Source organism: Hirundo rustica, chromosome 4 (genome assembly GCF_015227805.2).
Source record: "Hirundo rustica isolate bHirRus1 chromosome 4, bHirRus1.pri.v3, whole genome shotgun sequence".
In the NCBI taxonomy this organism is placed as follows: Eukaryota; Metazoa; Chordata; class Aves; order Passeriformes; family Hirundinidae; genus Hirundo; species Hirundo rustica.
The window spans coordinates 35,620,249-35,638,470 of record NC_053453.1 but is presented as its reverse complement, the minus strand read 5'-3'; the positions used below and the strand labels follow the sequence as shown (position 1 = coordinate 35,638,470).

The following is an 18,222-nucleotide window of genomic DNA, read 5'->3' as shown; positions in this document are numbered from 1 at the left end:
CACTTTTTGGTTACATTTAGACTACAAGGCAAAATGTAGAGGTCCAGTATTGTAAATTATGAATCTAAGGGAACCAAGAAAAATAGGAAAACTCAGTTTACATTAATATAACTTTGTTGGGCGTTAAGTTTAGTTTTGTGGGGTTTTTTTCTTCCCCTATAGAATTTTTCCCCTCCATAAGTTGCCAAGAGACTAAATACTGATGCTTAAAGGGTACTTGACCTGCACAAAAGAAGCGGTGAAGGTGGTAGATCACTTAGTTTGGGGGGGGGAGGGAAAGGCTCAGGGGCTTTGGGACCTGAGGGTGGTCTTTTCTGCTCTCTGTTTCGGAGAGGACGGTCAGCGACTGCTGGCTGTGTGAAAAGTCCACGGTTAACAGAGGGTCCGGTCCAGGGAATTCTATCATCTGCTGGAGCGCCCAGGAATTCGGAGCCCCTTTGCCTGCCCTGCTGGAGCTGGGTCAGCCCTGCCCAGCTGTCGTGGCTTCTTCAGCACTGCTCACTTTGCCTGCCGGGACAACCCACCGTTTCCAGCCATCAGCGCCGAGTTTCCACTGCTCCAGCTTGGTGCTCTCAGGGTCCCAGGAGATCAGACTCCCTGGGCTTGTGAAACAAAGCCCCTCAGGGTTCTTGGTTCTGTTTATTATCATTATTATTATTATTATTATTACTATTGCTGTAGTTGTTGTTGTTTGTCTGTCCTGTTATAGTTACTAGTAAAGGACTGTTATTCCTTTCCCCATAGCTCTGACTCAAAAGCCTCTTTAATCTTCTAAATTATAACAATTTGGAGGGAAAGGGTTGGAATTCCCCATTCCTAGAGAGGCCCTGCCTCTCCCTAGCAGATACCTGTCTTTCAAACCAAGACAAACTTACATCATAGGATTAGAAGAAAATGCAAGTTCTGTCAACTCAGATTCTTCTATAAGTCGAGTTTTTAAAATTACAATAGTTAAAATTAAAACAAGGACTCTCTTCAGTTCACATAAGAACTGGCTAACATTCCAGTCCTGTAAAACATCTATCTTCCACCATTAATCTAAGGTCTGTTCCATGAATCTGTAAAACAGCAATCAGATTAGGCTTACATTGTAATACATTTGTAATTGTGAAAAGTTACTTTACAATAATCGCAAATCCTGGAGTACACCAGATCTATGAATATTAGGACAAGGTGAAATAATTAATCTTCAAAGCTGGCAAATGTAAATTTTTTAATTATCAAATAACTATATCCATGGCAGTTTATGGAAGAAATATACAATGGAATTTGAAGTGTCAGTGTTGTGGTTTCAGGCAGATTTTGGGAGAAACCCTCCCACGGGGCCCCCCTCTCCTCCCCCAACCGGTTCGGGAAAAGACTTCCTCAGAGAGAAGTGGAAAAAACCTGTTTATTAAACAGGCAAAGCACTCCCAGCACAATACCCGATGACAAGAGCTTCGTGCCGCTTACGGAGGGATAACAAACTTAAAGAAAGTCTCCTCTTGAAGATAGTCACTGTGCTCCACCGCTCCGTCTCCGCTGACGTTGGGAGAAAAGGAGATGTGCAGGGCTGGTCTTGGTGGGGTGGGTCCCCTATGGAGGCCCCCGGTGCTTCCCCAGGTCCTTAGTCCGGAGAGGTTGGAACAGTTCCGAGGAGAGGGCAAAAAAAGAAAAAGAGGAAAAAAGAAAAAAAAGGAAAAAAAGCTTCAGCTATTCTACAGGGTCTCACTACGCTAGCACTAAACTAACTAACTGCCGGGGAAAAAACAACAGAGCTTCTTTCGTCTTGCAGTGTTCCAGCTCCCCCGCTTCAAGGTCACTCCAGTGAGCAGAGTTTTCCTGGGGAAAAACAAACGCTCTTCCCCTCCCCTTTGCACCCGATAGACTATTGGGGGATACTCAGTCACCCTAGGACAGTCAGCCCACAACAAGATAGTTTTAAAGACCAAATACTTCCCTCAACAGTTCAATCATTGATCAAAGACATTCACCCACAAATTTGGGCTTGCATGGGAGCAGTCACGCAAAGGAGATGCTCAAAAAAGCTACTTTGTGCATAATGAAAACAGAAGACTGAGGCTCCATAAATATCCATTAAAACCCCTGTAGGATGAATAATAATTAAAATTATATAAAACCAATTAACTACTGAAAAGATTTTGTCAGTCTTTGCAGTCCATGCTATGTTCAGCCTTGCTATCTGTTAAAGGGATTTGAATACATGCCTTGAAATGAGAATATTTTTCAAGTTATCTTAATTTAGAGATTTCCTTACCACAGGCTCCCTGGGGAATTAAAGTTTTTCTTGTGTATTTTCAGGCTTCCGGTGTGTGAGACTGCCAACAAGGCGTACTAATACAAATGAGATGAGGCTACTCTTTCATAAACACTTGAAATCTTCATTCCCAGGGGAGAATCTTATATTATATTTACACAGCCATATATTAGCAAAATAAAAATGAAGACACTGATACCCATTGAAGACTTGTCTCCTCCTGTAGCTGGTACAGGAAATTGTTGCTATCTGGGGCTTGCTCAGGTCTCAGTTTGGTGCCTGATGAGTCTGCTTAAGCCTGCTGCAATGTGTTGTTTTGAAACATCCAAACCAAAGATTTGCCAAGACTGCTAAAGCGTACCTTATCCTATATATCTTCTCTGTGTGTAGGTTTGGCTGGAAAATTGCTGAGGGGTTACTTTTAGGAAAACATTGTTGTAAAAAAAAGTTTATTTTTTCGTGATCTAGTTTAAGTACAAAGCAAGAAAGCACTTAAAAGTATTTGTAAACAAATAACATTGGAAGTTTAATTGTATACAAATTCAGTGAACTAAGACAAAATTAAAGCTTACCTGGTCTTTCTTGCTTCATATAAAGTCTTCCCTACTTTTATAATTTTCTAATAATTCTGTAAAAGATGAACTAGCGGGGAAAAAATTCCCTGCTGTCAGCAAAACAACTGTTTTCATCCTGATTTAGGATTTTCTGATTAAGATATTCTTGACCGCAAATAAACTACCTTCAAATCCTTAGTATTGAAAGGTCCTCTCTCTACAGGCTGTGCCTTGATAAGGGCTGCTCTTTAGCCAGCCTCCGTAGCCACCATCGGAGCAGCTTTTCTTTCACTTTTAAGCATTTGTGAATAAAAGTTATGATTTTCAGTGCTATTTATGCAGGCTTTGTTGTGTTTGTAAATACTAGCTGTATCAAGATAACCTTAATAATGTTTCTGTCATGACAGTTGTTTTGGAAGGCTCATGTGGATGGAGCAGCTATTCATATAATATCATCATTTTATATGCCAAACAAGCAACAGTATCAGACTAAGGGTAGCAGAGGTTTCCATATCTGTAAGAGGCTTCTCTTACTCAAATTTCTGCTTAGTTGGCTTTACAAGACTGTTTGACAAGCACTAATTAATCTATAGCACTAATAATCTATATACAATAAATTCAGCATTAATATTCCCATATCGTTAGTGGGGGAGGAAAGTAACAGCACTTCATGTGTCTCTAGGGAGCGAGTCATTGCCAGAAGAGAGGCAGAGCACAACAGTTTCTCTCTTATAAGCTCAGCTTATTCTTCCAGAGAGACTCTCTTTTGACCTGTGGCATCCCATCTGTACCTCCCCTTAGCCAGCAGTTCACCCTCAGTTCACTCTCTCCCTCCAGGAGCCATCTGGCTCTTGTGCTCCCCCAGCAAAGGCCAGTGCCTGTATGGATTAAGCAGCTGAGCCAGGTGAAAACAGAGATTCTTTAGATGGTGTATGCGTGTGTTTGGGTTAGCTTCCAGACGCACCAGTACCCCAATCCAACTGAGCACACAGCTGCTCAAGTGCTTACACTGGCAAAAGGGAGATAGTAGGGTGGCCTCTCTCAAGTACAACTCAGTTTTAGGTTGCTTTAAGATGGTTACAAAACCATACCCTTATCTTCAGAGAAATGGAGCCTACACAGAGCTGCACAGTTTAATAAAGGACAGTTTAACCAGTGCACAGCCAGTACAGGTTAATCCAAGAAGTCTTGCAATCTGCTTTCACTGCGGTCAAACAAGTGGCATCTTTGTTTATTGCACCGCTAAGCATTCATTTTTAAACTGCAAATCAGCAAATTCATAGCTATTTTATATCTGGAAAGCTCCCTTTTCATTTCTTTCCCAAAAGGAAAAAGGTTAGTGCAAAACATCACAATGTGTGCTTTTCACTGACAGGATATTTCAGTGCACACTGTTTACTCGGTTGTCAGTGTAGACACCCATTATGCATAAATCAGCGCACAGAAATAAAGGAGTGTTTTATTACACAATGAAATTTTCCGCAAAGGCTCTTAATTTCCTGTTCAAGAAATGGCACCATCATTTCTTGAAACAGATATGTTAAGTGGTCTGGTGGAATTTTGTTTTTAGGAGACAGACTTGCCATCATTGTGAGTAAGAGTGTTAGATTGTTCTTGACAATGGCAATTAAAACACATTTTGATTTGAAGGTATTTAGCAAAAATGGCAAAATGCTATTTCAAAGCTTGACAAATTTTCCAAATGGCTAAAGCTGAAATGAGTGCAGCTGTTGGGATAATCTTCAGATTGCTCAAAAGTATTGCTTAATATCAACCAGAAATCAGCTATTAAGGATCTCTGTAAATTCCATGGTATTAACTGCAATGCATTTCATATACAAATTAGCAGACCTGACAAGATGCTATATCAACATCTTAAATCCCTCAAATTTTGTTACCCTGAGGTCAGATTACCAAGATGTTACTGAGCAGAAAGACTACTTTCAGTCTTTTTCCCTATGAGCTCACCTGCCAAATCTTCTCAATTGCTTTTTCTCAGCCACAGTATCTATGACCCTTTCACCTTCCAGGCCACTCTTGTCTCCTAAAGACCTCTGTGGACTTTTCTCACCTTCCTTCTTCTTTTTGTTTACTTCTCTGAGATGCATCTGTCCGTAGGCCACTGAACTTCCCACCAAACCTTTCTGGCTTTTCTTATTCCTAGTCTCATGCTCTTACCTACCCAGGGACACATAGTGTCTCAGGTGAAAAATTAGGTCCTGCCATTCCAAGGATTATTTATTTTCAAATTACATCTAATTCTGTGTGGACTGTTGAAAGGACAAGTATAAGCCAATTTATGAGGAGAAAGATAAAGCTGAAAAATGTTACAATTGTATTACAATACCCAAGACACAACACTCAAGACCTTTGTCTTGAATGAGATCATGTTGCCATTTTTCAACCCCTTTGGAGCAGAACTGACCTGTTCTGCCATAATGCATGACAACACGTTGTCATACAGTGGCTCAAAATCTCTGGTGTATGCAGATTTTGCTGTTTGCAAGATGGGATGAGTGAGAGGATTGTCAAGCAGCTGGTTGTGGTTCCAGATTCTCCAGCTGAAGCAGTGCTTGTCTGGACAGCTCTAAACAGTACCAGCTGCTAATAGTTCCCCTGGGGATAATTTTCTAATTGCAGATTACCAGACACAGCAGGGCATCTCTTTCTTCTCCAGGGGTAATTCTCATGCTGGGATGGAGGGGAGGAGATTTATGAACCAAATATGCTGAGAACTGTCAGTGTGGTAAAGACCACTAATCAGCTGGTGAATGTTTGAGAGATTTCTGATACTTCAGTTCTCTTTCTTGCAGGGAATCTATTTTGTGCCATACTAATATCAGCCAGTTAATTCATCAGCGCAGATATTATACACCAGAATGTCTTCAGTGATGTTTACTCAGGTGATTTGTATCTGGATTTATGCTAATCCAGGACTGTGCTGTCCTACCAGGTTCATGTTCTGTGTCATCACTTGTACTGAACTCACTTGAGAAAGCCTTTATCTTGTGATTTCCCCCCAGAGAAATCTGATTGTCAGGTCCTTAACGTTACATCAAGGTAAAGAACATGTAGCTGTAGTCTGTATGTCTAGAACACGATTTCAGATGAGAGTTTTGATAGCAGGGGTGATTCTTAGAAATTTAATCTTTGTTAGCAACCTCTTTTTGAATTTCTAGCCAAAACTATTTTGACACTTCAGTTATAATGTAGTGCACCTATTTTTTCTTCCAGATCTTTGGAAAGAGCAGGAATCCTGCATGAAAGATGACAAAACACTGATTAAGATTTCAGATGCCAAGGCCTCCTCTGTGAACGGTTCTCCAAAACCACAAAATTTTCCAGAAGATCCTTTTGCTGCCATTACCTATCTCAACTGCGTCCGTGAAGCGCCAGTCTTAGGGTGGTTCCTACCTGTTGCGTGGAGAGTTGTTCGTCCCTGTGGCTTGTGGCAGGGATTTCTGTGCCTGTCACTAGAGGGCAACGCGGCTGCTCTCAGCATCGCACCGCTGAGCCCCAGCCAGCTCCCGGCTGGGATCACGGGTGCGGAGCTCACCTAAAGACTTGCGGGTTTTTCTCCACAAATCCCATGCTCAAGTGCTGACTTTAATGAATACTTTTGAATGGACAATCCAAAATTACACTGGGAGGAGAATAATGCTTCTCGCAGCAAGAGCAGTTGGCTTCTATGTGTATGTCGCTTCCTCATAAGGGTCACTGCCAACTGCAGTGCTGAGAACCCCAGCAGTCAGTTTTGGACAGGTAGTCTCTGATTTTGAGCTACTGATGCTAACGAGAGATTTACTGCTGGTTTAATTTCATGAAGGGTTTGATCTTTGGTACTGACTTTTACCCACAACTGTGTTTACCAGACTATTACTAGTCCAGGCTGGCTTAAACAGACCTTGTGAACAGCGATTCAAGTTTATCTTTTAATTTTATGCAGGTTGGGGAGGAAAAAAAAAAAACTGATTCTGTCACATGTAACTCAAATATTGCCAAACAGGCTGGCTTGTTTTAACTTGCAAGCACCTGGCACAGAAACAATCTATCATTTTGAACACTCCTATATGCAGTAATACTCTCATTTAACCATGACTATGCTGGCTACATTAGAGGGTGGTGTAATTTCCAAATGAGATAACGCTGCATGATTACCCAGTATCAAAGCTGACTTCAGTTATTTCACCGAGATTAAGTTTTTACACTCCTTGTGATTTTTACCATGTTGCCAACACCCAACTCTATCTTGAAGTCAGAGCTCTCTGATTTCATGTGATTATCTTGGGAAGGTTTCCAGGTATGTTTACATGGGATTACCACCTGAGTGTATTTTCTCCCCTGCTTACTCAAGTGGTGTGTCCAGATCGTCTTTCAAGGAGCCTATAAATATGTATACTGTAGCCAAATAAATTCAAATATGAAGCTCACATACTCGACTTCCCTCCTGCTTCTCTGGAGACATGTTTCCAGCATAACCCCACAGTTCCTTTCCCATTTCACAGAGTAACTATAACCAAAATCAACTATCAACTTTTTAATTTTTTTACAGAATGTACAAGGCATCCATATTTAAGTCTCACAAGAATTTTGTTCTGTGAATAAGAGAGAGAAGGTCTTGTCAAGTCATAAGAGTTTAAATGAGCTGGAGTCAGTGTATGGGAGAAAGGGTCTGGGTCTGCCCCCTTCCCCAGAATACCATACTGGAAGGAACCCTATTCAACAGAAATACAATATTACATATCTCTTTTAAGCAAGTAGCCTCATAATTTACATACATCCCTTCTTGTATGTTGTATATGATGTGGAAGTTCCTCTCATGAACTAAGAGGGGTCTGGATGTGGACATTTTGAGTTTTTAGATGCCTCTGATACAACGGGATACTACAGATAGTTGCATTTAAATATTGTTTCAACAGTTTTATTTCCCTAAAACTTCATGTTAAAAAAAAAAAAAAGGTACTTTTAAATTTTACAGTAATTTTTTGTTTAACAAGAATTTTTGTTAAATATAATATATTCTACTTGGAATACAGAACTCGCTATGTGGGATTGGCTCAGAGGTTCACTTCCTTTAAAATCCTTTTCTGACATTAACCAGCACAGTAAATTTCAGGATAAAGCAGATGAAACCCCACTGGTAGTTATAACTTTTTTCTCAGTAGAATTATACAGAATTTGCCGGTAGCTGTATTCTAATACACAGCTATATCCACATTCATATTTTAAAATAAATGCAGACACTATCCTAATTTTCATTGCTGCAAGCCAGCTTAACTTTCTTTCTCTTAGTTCTTTTCAATCTTCAAGACAACAAAAGGTGATGAAAAAGTCTTTGTGGTAAATCCCAAGACCAAGATATCCCCAAGGCAATGTGATTAGTGGAAAACCAAGAAAAAGCACTTAATTTTGTAGATAGAATCCAGTCCTTTTAGTATGTGAATACGAGCCTATTAAAACCCCATCTTTAAACAAAACAAGCCAAAGCAAAAATAGCACCAGGTAGAGATTTTGTTGGATTTGCGCATAAATTCTCTCACGGCTCATGCAGCAGGCTTTGTCTCTGGGCCCCAGGTGTTGCCGTCCTGATCACACGCCAGGACCACACAGGTGCTGAGGAGGAGCTTGGCTTTTATTTAACGACCCTTCTCGCGAATCGAAACAACACCGAAAGTCAAAACGTGGACGTTTGCACCTCTCCCCGATTTGTTGTTTGGGGTATTTTAATCCCTACAGACAGCGCTCACCCCCTCCTGTAAGGAAAAGGAGGAAAGGCCAGCAGGGACGGATGAAAAGAGGGCAGCGCTGGGGGCCGCCCCGCCCGGGAGCCGGGCCCCGCCAGGTGCGAGCCTCGGGCCAGGCGGGACGGAGGGAGGGGCCAAGGGCCAAGGGGAGGGCCGTGTGCCCCTGGGCGGGCCGGGGCCGGAGCCGAGTGGATGGGGCCCGCGTCACTCAGGGGCCGGGCGCGGCCGGCGGGGGATGGCCGGGGGATGGCGGCCCCCGCCCGGCGCGGCGGGCAGTGGCGGAGCGGCGGCGGCAGCATGCGGGCGGCAGCCGGGGTAGGGCGGGCGGCACCTGCGGCACCTGCTCCCGGCAGGGCGAGGGAGGGGGAGAGGAAGGGAGGGCTCTCCGCGGGCCGGCCGCTGCCCCGGAGCTGCCGCCGCCGCACGGCGACAAGCCCGCGGAGGGAGCTTCGTCTGTTTCTTTCTAGGGCGTGGGGGGCATCCTCATCCTCTGCCTGCTTTCTGCGGCGGCCACGCTGGACTTTAAGTACCACCACACCGAGGAGCTGGAGAAGTACCTGAGGGGGGTTCATGCCGCGCACCCCTCCCTCACCCACTTGCACAGCATCGGGCGATCGGTGGAAGGTAAGGAAGGTGGAAGGACGAGCGGAGAGAAGGCTTTTTGTTCTAATGAAAGCGGGCCAGGTGTGGGTGCAGGTGGCGTTTCGTGGGCGCTTGCTGGCGGCGGGGCTGCTCTAACAAACCTCTGTGAAGTTTTATCTTCCTCTTGCTTAAGCGTGAATAACACACTCTGGCTGAAGCATCCTACGTGTCGTCAGGATAAAAATTCTCCCTTACGGTTTTGAGAATTGGAAACGTCCTGAGTGGCAATTTCAGAAAGAGGACCGGCTTTATGGAGCGTAGAATGTGCGGGACCCCTTTGCCAAGTGCCCGTTCTGGGTGGCACAATGGTTAAAGACATGTGTTTTCTAACTTTGGTTGTGTTAAAAATACCTTCGTGATACAAGGTCCTGTACCGTAGATGAAGAGTAGGATTTCAGTCTCAAACCTTACAGGAAAATGTACTGAAATTAACAATCACCTTTCTGACCTTGTATTGGTATTTTAATTTATCACTCTATGATTGGTACTTTCTTACCTTAAATTTGGAGGGGGAAGTGGCTAATTTTTTAAAAGAGAATTATAAGATTAATGATTATTAAGCATGTGGACTTTAATGTACATCTGTTTAATTTTAAGGAAAAAAACAAACCAACACACTCCAAAAACCAAACTGCTTAGTTCAAGAAACTAAATCACTCTGAGAAGAGCTGTAAAACTAGATAGAAAATCCATTTTTCAGAAACATCATCTCGTCCTCTAATCCCATTTGTCACCACTGGAAGGAGACATTTGTAGAATCTATTATCAAATCCACACTTGTGTTTAAAAAAAACCAAAAATCTGTATTCTTCTTGGTAGGTGATCATGCAGACATTTTCATGCCTTCTCCCTTGTTTTACCATGTATCTCAAAGTAGACAAGGAGTTTTAAAGTTATTAAACTGTGTTGGTTTTGGTTCCATCAAAGGCAGAATTAGATTGGATTATGTTATTCATCCATGCAAGAGGTTAGTTCCTGTAAGTACAGTTCCCTTCAGTACAAACTAGCAATTATCCACATCCTCATTTTCATACCTTTAGAGAATTTAGCTTACGTTCTGATGATAGGACTAGATTATGACTTTTCTGCCAGGGACTCAGCTTGCTTATCTTTGTACTGGTAGGCAAAAAGCTTTCATCCAGCCTGAGAGATTGAAACTTTGGCTTTTACATATCTAGATATCTGAAAGCTGATAACATGAGGTGTTCTACTTGTCTAAGTTCCATCAGCATAAAAACTGGAAAAGCACCATCTCTTCATTGTGATTTAGCTATGCACTGAAATATCTTTCGGATTTTGATATATTGCCTTCTGCTTTGCCAAACTCTGAGAAATGTGTGGTCTTTCCTTGTTATTATTCTCAGTGCCATGTAAAGTAGAATAGTAGTGAAAAATGTTTAGTGTTCCGTTCTTCTTTCAGTGTTTCCTAATATTAAGAGATTTCTACCTTTGTTGAGAAATGAGCCTTCAGAGTTACCTGGAATATGGTATGGTATAGTACAGAATTAGGGTCTAATTTGGGTGGGTTTTTGCTCATACTAAAAGAAAGTTGTATGAAAACAGTGGTGACAGGGTTCTGGTGAAAATGAAGTTTCAATTTTGGTCCATGGCCTGAGGTCCTCCTCCTCTATTCTCAGTTAAGCTGACACAAGCAAGACTGTCTCTGCGTGCACACGCTTGTATGGGTTTACTAGTGTTGTCCTTATGCCAATTAGCTAAACCATGACAGCAAAATGTACTTCTTGATGATGAGAAACAGAAATTAATTTAAGTACTATAAAACTGAGATCAATGTGATGTAGTAAGTTGATATTCGTGACATGAAAATTCTTGATGATGAATACAATATCCCATGGATCAAAATAATGCCTATAAAGCCAACAGACATTATTTTACTATTATAATGCATGGCTATTGTTCCCATGTTATTTGTTAATCTATGTTTTATTCCAATTTTTATCTGATAATCTAGTATTTTATACTGCTGTCTATACTTGTATTATGAAGAAGGTGAAGTAAAGGCCTGACTTTTGGTCAGTGTGTGTAGACCTAGAGCTCTGCAAGGATATAAAAATTCACTCTTAAAAGCCCAGTTGTGGAGGGTGCTAGCGACCTGTGTATTCCCACTTCAGAAAGTGATTGCATATAGTTGTTCAAGAGAAGTATCTAAACACTCTTCATGTCAGAAGCCTGACCTGCTTCAGGCAGATCATAAAGTCATTCAGGTCTGGAGGCTATCTAGTCTGAGTTCCTGTTCAAAGCCAGGCTCACTCGAAAATTAATTATGATGCTCAGAGCCCTCTCCACTCTACTGAATATCGGCAAGGGTGGAGGTTCTACAGAGTCCCTGGGTACCTGAGCCACCTTGCAGCTCCTAGGCTGCACAGCTGCAACCCAGCCAGTCTGTAGTCTGTACCTGTATGGGTTTATTTTCTTGAGTTGATAATCCAGATAGGGGGTTCTTTTGTTCCAGGTGCAAGATTTTGCATTTATCTTTGTTGAACTCCATGAGTTTGCTTTCAAGAAATTCCTTCATCTTACCAGGGGCCCTCTGAATGGCAGCTGTGGTCCTGATGAATATATTAAACAGCATCAGGCCCAGTACTGACCCTTGAGGAATGCTGCTAATAATTTGCTGTCTCTTGAACCACCAGTTGTTCAGTCCAGTCAGCTTCTGACCCTACTGTAGTCTGTTCCTCTAATCCATATGTTCCCAGCTTGTTTACAAAGACACCATTAGGTTGACTAGACACTGGGGCAGGCTGCTCAGGGGGCATCTTTGCAGATATTCAAAAGCTGTCTGAACACAGTCCTGGCCTGCTGGCTGTAGGTTGCCCTGCTTAAGGAGAGGAGTTGGACCAGGTGACTTCCAGCAGTCCCATCCAACCTCAGAACAGTGTGTGACTCTATAGTAATAGAGGAATCTGCAGAGCTGCATCAGTCTCGGATGGGAGAGTGGGACCTGGTGTAAAAACATTAACCCATCCTGCCTAATGCCACCCCAGTGAAAAACAGACTGACACTTGAGCAAGCAAACCTTAGAGTGCATTACCAAAAGGAAAATAGTCAATGTATGTGTATGATCTGTGGCTTTTAATTGTTCAAGGTACAGTACTGCTGTTATTCTTTGAAAAGAAAATGAAGGTGGTGGGAAGCTGACTTAAGGACTCTAACAGACCTGATGACCTCCTTAGGAGGTCCTCCAGAACACCCTGGTACTGGAAGAGTGGAGTAACTTTTGTAGTAGATCCACGCACTAAAAAGTCTTTTCAGATACACTCTGGATTGAGATAAAGTGATAGCGTGCTAATTACAGCTTGGTTTAGATCTAGATTTTCTGGAGGCCAGTCTGCATTTTTAGAATTCCAGTCAGCTTGGGACAGTTGTAAACATCCTCAGGCCAGATTCTGCTCACTGAGGGAAAGGTTGTGTATGGTTAAAGTCCACCCTGTCTTTACCTAGTGAAGTTACAAAATTGACTTTATACAGTAATATCCCTTTGGCAGATTTTATCACTGGAGAGACAAAAGCATAAAACAAACTGGCCAGATTTTGTTCTGATTCCACTAGAAATTCTCAGGAATACCTTGCAAAAGAGCTGCCCTGAAAGCTGCTTTGGTTGAGACCTAAGTGGCTTAGTGGGCAGCAATATTCAGTTGCTCTCTCTGTTGCCCTTGGATGGACACATTCTATCTGTTAATCTTAAACGCTTTGCTGTCTTTAGGGGAATTTTTTGAAATTTGTTTTTAGGTAGTGAGTCTTGCTTATCAGCATTTTGCTATCCCTGCTCTGTAAACAAGAGAGGCTGAAATGTGCAGGGGGTGTGTGTATGGTTGCTGTGGGTTTTGCAGTTTGTGGAGGACTCGCCTGTGACTGTGTGCGTGGGCTGTGCTGTGGACGACAGGGAAGGTGTGCTCAGCAGGGCTCTCAGCAGGCCGGGTTTCTCAGTGATTCAACTGCCTGTTGGAGCACATTATGTCTCCTTCCTGCCTACATTCGTGTGTTTTCCTCCTTGGAAAACAGGAGGGAATGAGCATGCCCAGGTTTCCATCTGATAAGCATCTGTGGCTTCAGCAAAAGGGCGTGCTAGGGATTAGGACTCGGGTAGCGCTGTATGCAACGTGTGCCTGGTAATGCGGTCAATAGAAAACCTAGGCAATGAACCCGTCCATCATTCCTCACCAACATCAGTGAGGAATGTGCCAAAGGTCAAATCTCACAACTCTTCTGATACAGTGCAATTTGTACCTGTAGGCATTTATGGGTGGCTATTGAAGAGGGGAGTGCTGATTTAAGGTTCACTGCACTTCAGTGAAAATATTTAATAATAAAAGGCCAGGTAGTGCTCTTGTGTCATCTACACATTAATAGTCTGTGTATGTAGCTGGGGAAAAATAGGAACTCATTTAAAGTTATTTATTGTGACACAGTATGGAAGAAGCCTGAGTTACTACCGCCAATGGTAGAGTGCAATTTATTGAATTTATATGACAGACTTTTATATTCTGGATGTTTTTACTTTTTTGAAGTACTAGAAAGCAAGTTTTACTGCTGGAGAAAGCAAGGATGAAATATGTTATCCAGAAAATGTTTGTATTCTACTGTAATTATCATTGAGTTGGCTCAGGGGTTCTGGCACTGCAGAAAAATAGAATGAGAAGGTTATATACAGCCCACTATACTTCAAGGTAAGTTTCTTGGTGTTACCCATTATTAAATGGGTACCAGTGTTTTTAAAAGAAGGAAGGAAAATGAAAGGTAATAGAGAGGATTCCTTTTGTCTTAAAAATAAATTACCTAGATGAAAATCCATAGCAAATGTGTTGTCTTTAAAGACTATATTGCAGTTATTTTTTCTGTGGTTAAATTATGTGAGATATATTTGTGTAGAAGATTATTACCTTAGGTTTGTTCCATTTGACTGCTGCAGATGACTTTCCTCTTGTCTCCAATCCTTGATAATGTCTCTTCTTCCTTTTCCTCCTCCTTATCTCTGCCCCACGAATTTCCTTACAGGCTCATCATGCAAGTATGGTGTGTACAGATAATATAAGCATTGAGGTTTCTCAAAGGTCATTTTTAGGAACAAGAATGAATGAGACATTTTCCACCCATGGAGGGCCCCATGTAATAAATCATACTAAAGTTGCTTGGCTCCAGTCCAGTGTTCCATGTAAAAATGGGCATTCTAAAACTTATTGTGATAGTTAAATTCTTATCCATGCTTGCCCACTTCTGAAGCTTTTTGCCTGTTATGTGTCACTTGCTCTTTTTTGTTTCTTTCCTCAAAACCATCTTTGTTCTTGTCTTTGACAGTATGTGTGGCATATAAATGTATGTTATCAAGATTCTAAGTAGATTTACATGCTCATTTTATTATTGGAAAAGTGTTTGGGTTCACAGATGGGCTTGATAGTAATAGCCTTGTAGACTCTATTTGCAGCAGATTATATGAGTCACTGTGATGGAAAAGGGAAATAAAACTGAGAAGGCGTATAGGCTCCTTCATGGTTTATCTAGTGAAAGCTGAATCATGACTTTAAAAACAAGAAGTTATTAGCTTGTATTCTTAAGTCTTCAGCTCCCAACTGAGTTTTGCTCTAAGTCATGTGTTTAAATAGAAGTCACCATTACTATATTCTAAATTGTGTTTGTCCTGACTGAAACTGAAAATTCTTTCAATGCTGAAATATAGATTCATCTATTATCTGGCTGCATCCTCTAGCAGTTTGACTCCTGTGATGTGATGCAAGTAGGTTGTGTGCAATCAGTCCTGCAATAGCCAAGTACTAAGACTTTATCTGATGATAACAAGAATTAACTTTGCTTTCCTGTCAGTAAGCACAGTAACTGTGCTTTTTACATGAATAATATATAAAAAGCATCAGATGCTCAAAAGATTGATAACCTTAGACATTACTCTTGGAGATGCAGTCACTGACTCTGAGCACATTCCCATTCTCTTGCAGTGAAATTAAAATTATTTACTTTATCTTCTCTTCTTTACACTTGCTGTATATTGGTCAGTCATTTTTGTCTTGTGTTCTATGGTCTCTCCTACTTAAATACACTTATTGCAGAAAATCTTGTGGGAAGGTTTGTTTGTTTGTTTCCTGTGGAACATGCTGTAGCAGAGATTTCTGTCCCAGCCTAAATAAATAAATATTTTTTTTAAAGTGTGAGGGGAACATATCCTAATAACATAGATCAAACATTTCTCATATATAAACTGTTATCTAGTACTGAAATTTTCATGTTGTAACTTCAAAATTGAAAGATCTGATCTGTTTAAAAATAGTACACTGTTCATGTGAGTAGCATTTATTTAGATCAGCCTTGTGGGAAAAAAATCTGTTCTCCTGGTTCTCCTGCTTCCTCTCTACCTTTTGCTTTGTAGTTGTCTGGTTGCAGCATATATTTGTCAACCTTTTTTCAGAGCAATAAAGGTCTTAAGGCTGCAGCCATCCTGTTTTCCATCAGCAAGACTTTGCAGCTTTTTGTGTTTGTTTAGAAATAGGCAGAATTGACTGCTGGATATTGTAATTTATACCTGTGAAGTCAGAAATGCTCTGGAGCTCCTGTAACATAGAATCAGCAATTGCAGCTGGTGGATCCAGTATCCATATCCTTTCCTGCTATTGAGGAAGTAAATATGTAAGAGATTTTCTGTTTGGGGGTTTTGTTTGTTTGAAAACTAACTACAATACAGAGCTCAAAATACTAACAGTGGTGCACAATGGACATAAATGAATGTTTTTCCCCCCTCACTCCTTGTAGGGTTCTGCATTTTGAAACATTGTGCATACATTTTTAGCCCTGTAAATGAAATGTGATCCTGATCACAAACTTACTTAATGGACTAAAACTATATTGTGCCTCAGTTTTACCCAGATGGTCAATTTGTCTGCACTCTCCTTTTAGCTTGAGGAGAACTACTACTTCAAGACAGTGAGACTTTTTAATAGAAAAGTGTTTCTAGTAGCTTTCCACTCACTTGCCACAAAAGAAGGCAGTATGCCCTGCATCCCTTCTGCCCAGCCTTTCTGCCTAGGACCTCTGGCTGTAGATCCTTGAAGGAACCAGCCTTGCTTATTTCCAGGGCTGCCTAATTAAAGGTTTGCTGTGTGTAGCTATGGCATATTGTGTTCACATAAGTATGTGGAGACCTACTTATAATATATTAATTAATTGTTTGCAAGATTTCTTCCAATGAAGCATTTGTTCATTGGGCTGTTGTTCTGTACATGTTTTTGTGTAGAACAGGTTGTTTTTAGGGCTGGGAATTTTCTTTGAATGAAATATGAATGTGCATGTGATTTCTAAACTTTCTGAAAGTTCTGTTTTTGGAACTTTTTATTAATTAGAAGACTAATTTTATGAAATGTACACAGAAAAAGATAAAGCATTGGACTGGCTGTAGATCTCTTCCTCTCACAGCTGAGAGAATACTCTCCCTGTAAAACTCTGTTCACTCTTATAAGCTATGCTGTGGCTCAAATGTGAGAAAGAGGTTAGAGGATGTTTCTAAGCAGATGATTCTGCAGTTTGATATCTAGGACTTACTTCTTATTATGGGAAAGGTCAGACCATGGCAGTCGGAGTTACTTAATTAAATTGCTGTAGCTGTTTTATGTAACATGCTGAACTCACAGTGGATTTAGGACAGTTGAGTTATGTCTCCTCTTTGCCCCTGACCAGTGTGTTCTACCTCCGTGGTCTTGCAGTTACCTGGGGCATTTAAACACAGCTTGAGCACATCTGAAAAAGTAACATTTTCCTAAATCTAAAATAAAAGTGAATTCTGTTCTCAATGGGAAATGTAGTTCTACTGTGTCAGTTCAAAAGTTCAGTCTGGTCTGTTATTCTGTTTTCCAAAGAACAGCTAGAGAAAATTACAGGAATAAGGTAGGCACAGATGCCTTCCCTCGTATCAAAGCAATCACTTTATTCATGGTGATCCAGTGGTACTGCTGTGAACAGGTAATATTCATTGCTTTCATGTATATAATAGTTTTTGTGAAAATTACAAGATGCATACCAGTTTCACAGCTTTCTCAGAAAATAAAGTACACCCTTTTAGAACTAGGTTTAAAAACCCTGTGGTGATAGAAACAAGATCTGGTGAAAAGGAAAAATAGTCTACTCGGTTTCTGGGTGTAAATATGAAACTGGTCAATGTAAATAGTAGAAAAAAGCCTGCTCAGACTATTTCTGTGTGTGTGGTGTTCTCATCGTCTTAGTGAGCAATACTGAGTAAGGTTAGTATACCTTTATGGAAAACCAGTATTCCCTCTGTGTTGCGTCGTGTTGCAACAGAGTTCATCATGTCCAGGGAGGGTGCAGCTGCCGGTGCCGGGCGTGCAAACAAACCAGACGCATCTCCGTTTTATTAGCTCGAGAATCCATTTATTTCCCCCACATACAAGGAGGGGGATGAAGGCAAAAAAACAGCAGAGGCAGGGTGGTGGGGTTTTTATAGGGTATTGCAGGGGTGGAGTTTAGGGTTTGCGTCAAGGGCGGAGTTAACACAAGAAGGGTAATATCAAATTCTGGCCTCCTTATACTGGGAGCACTGCACAACACCCCATTTTTAAATTGGTTAATGGCATTGAATAATTCATAACCAAGGGATTCTTGGGAATATGACTTAATAGTTTACAAAACCAAAATGAACATTATTAAGCTAAATTAACAAGTAACAGAAAAGCATTTGAGACTTAATCACAAAGGATAAAGTAACAGAATTGATGATACTGAATTAAATTAATGCATTTTTACTTAATGAGTTAATAGTTCAATGTCCTTTGGCTTTTGATCTTCTCACCAGAAGGGGTGCAATTCTTTAATCTCCTCTTCACGAGGGACGTAGACCTTAGTGTTTGGTCTCGGCTTTGGTACTGGTATTATAGGTGTTACTATTTTGGATGATGATGAGGACTGCAAAGTGAAGGGAAACAGTGAAGGTGGTGTTGGTTGTCCTTTTTGCAGGTAGACAAGCCACTTGTAGCTCTTAAAAACTCCCTCC

At 41.2% G+C, this 18,222-nt stretch overlaps 1 protein-coding gene across 5 annotated transcripts in view; it reads left to right on the top strand.

Annotated features, from left to right (window-relative positions):
* The first annotated feature begins 8,567 nt into the window (after positions 1-8,567).
* The window catches only part of CPM (carboxypeptidase M), a 28,303-nt gene continuing 18,648 nt past the window's right edge, over positions 8,568-18,222 (top strand). Inside the window, exons 1-2 of one of the 5 annotated variants that reach the window (XM_040060987.2) lie at positions 8,568-8,653; positions 9,023-9,179. In XM_040060987.2, coding sequence (XP_039916921.1) covers positions 8,600-8,653; positions 9,023-9,179 — 211 coding nt within the window. In that variant the 5' untranslated portion in view covers positions 8,568-8,599. Of the gene's footprint in view, positions 8,654-8,827; positions 8,871-8,976; positions 9,180-18,222 lie in introns of those variants that run through there. The other 4 variants (XM_040060991.1, XM_040060990.1, XM_040060989.1 and 1 more) reach the window with 4 other exon arrangements.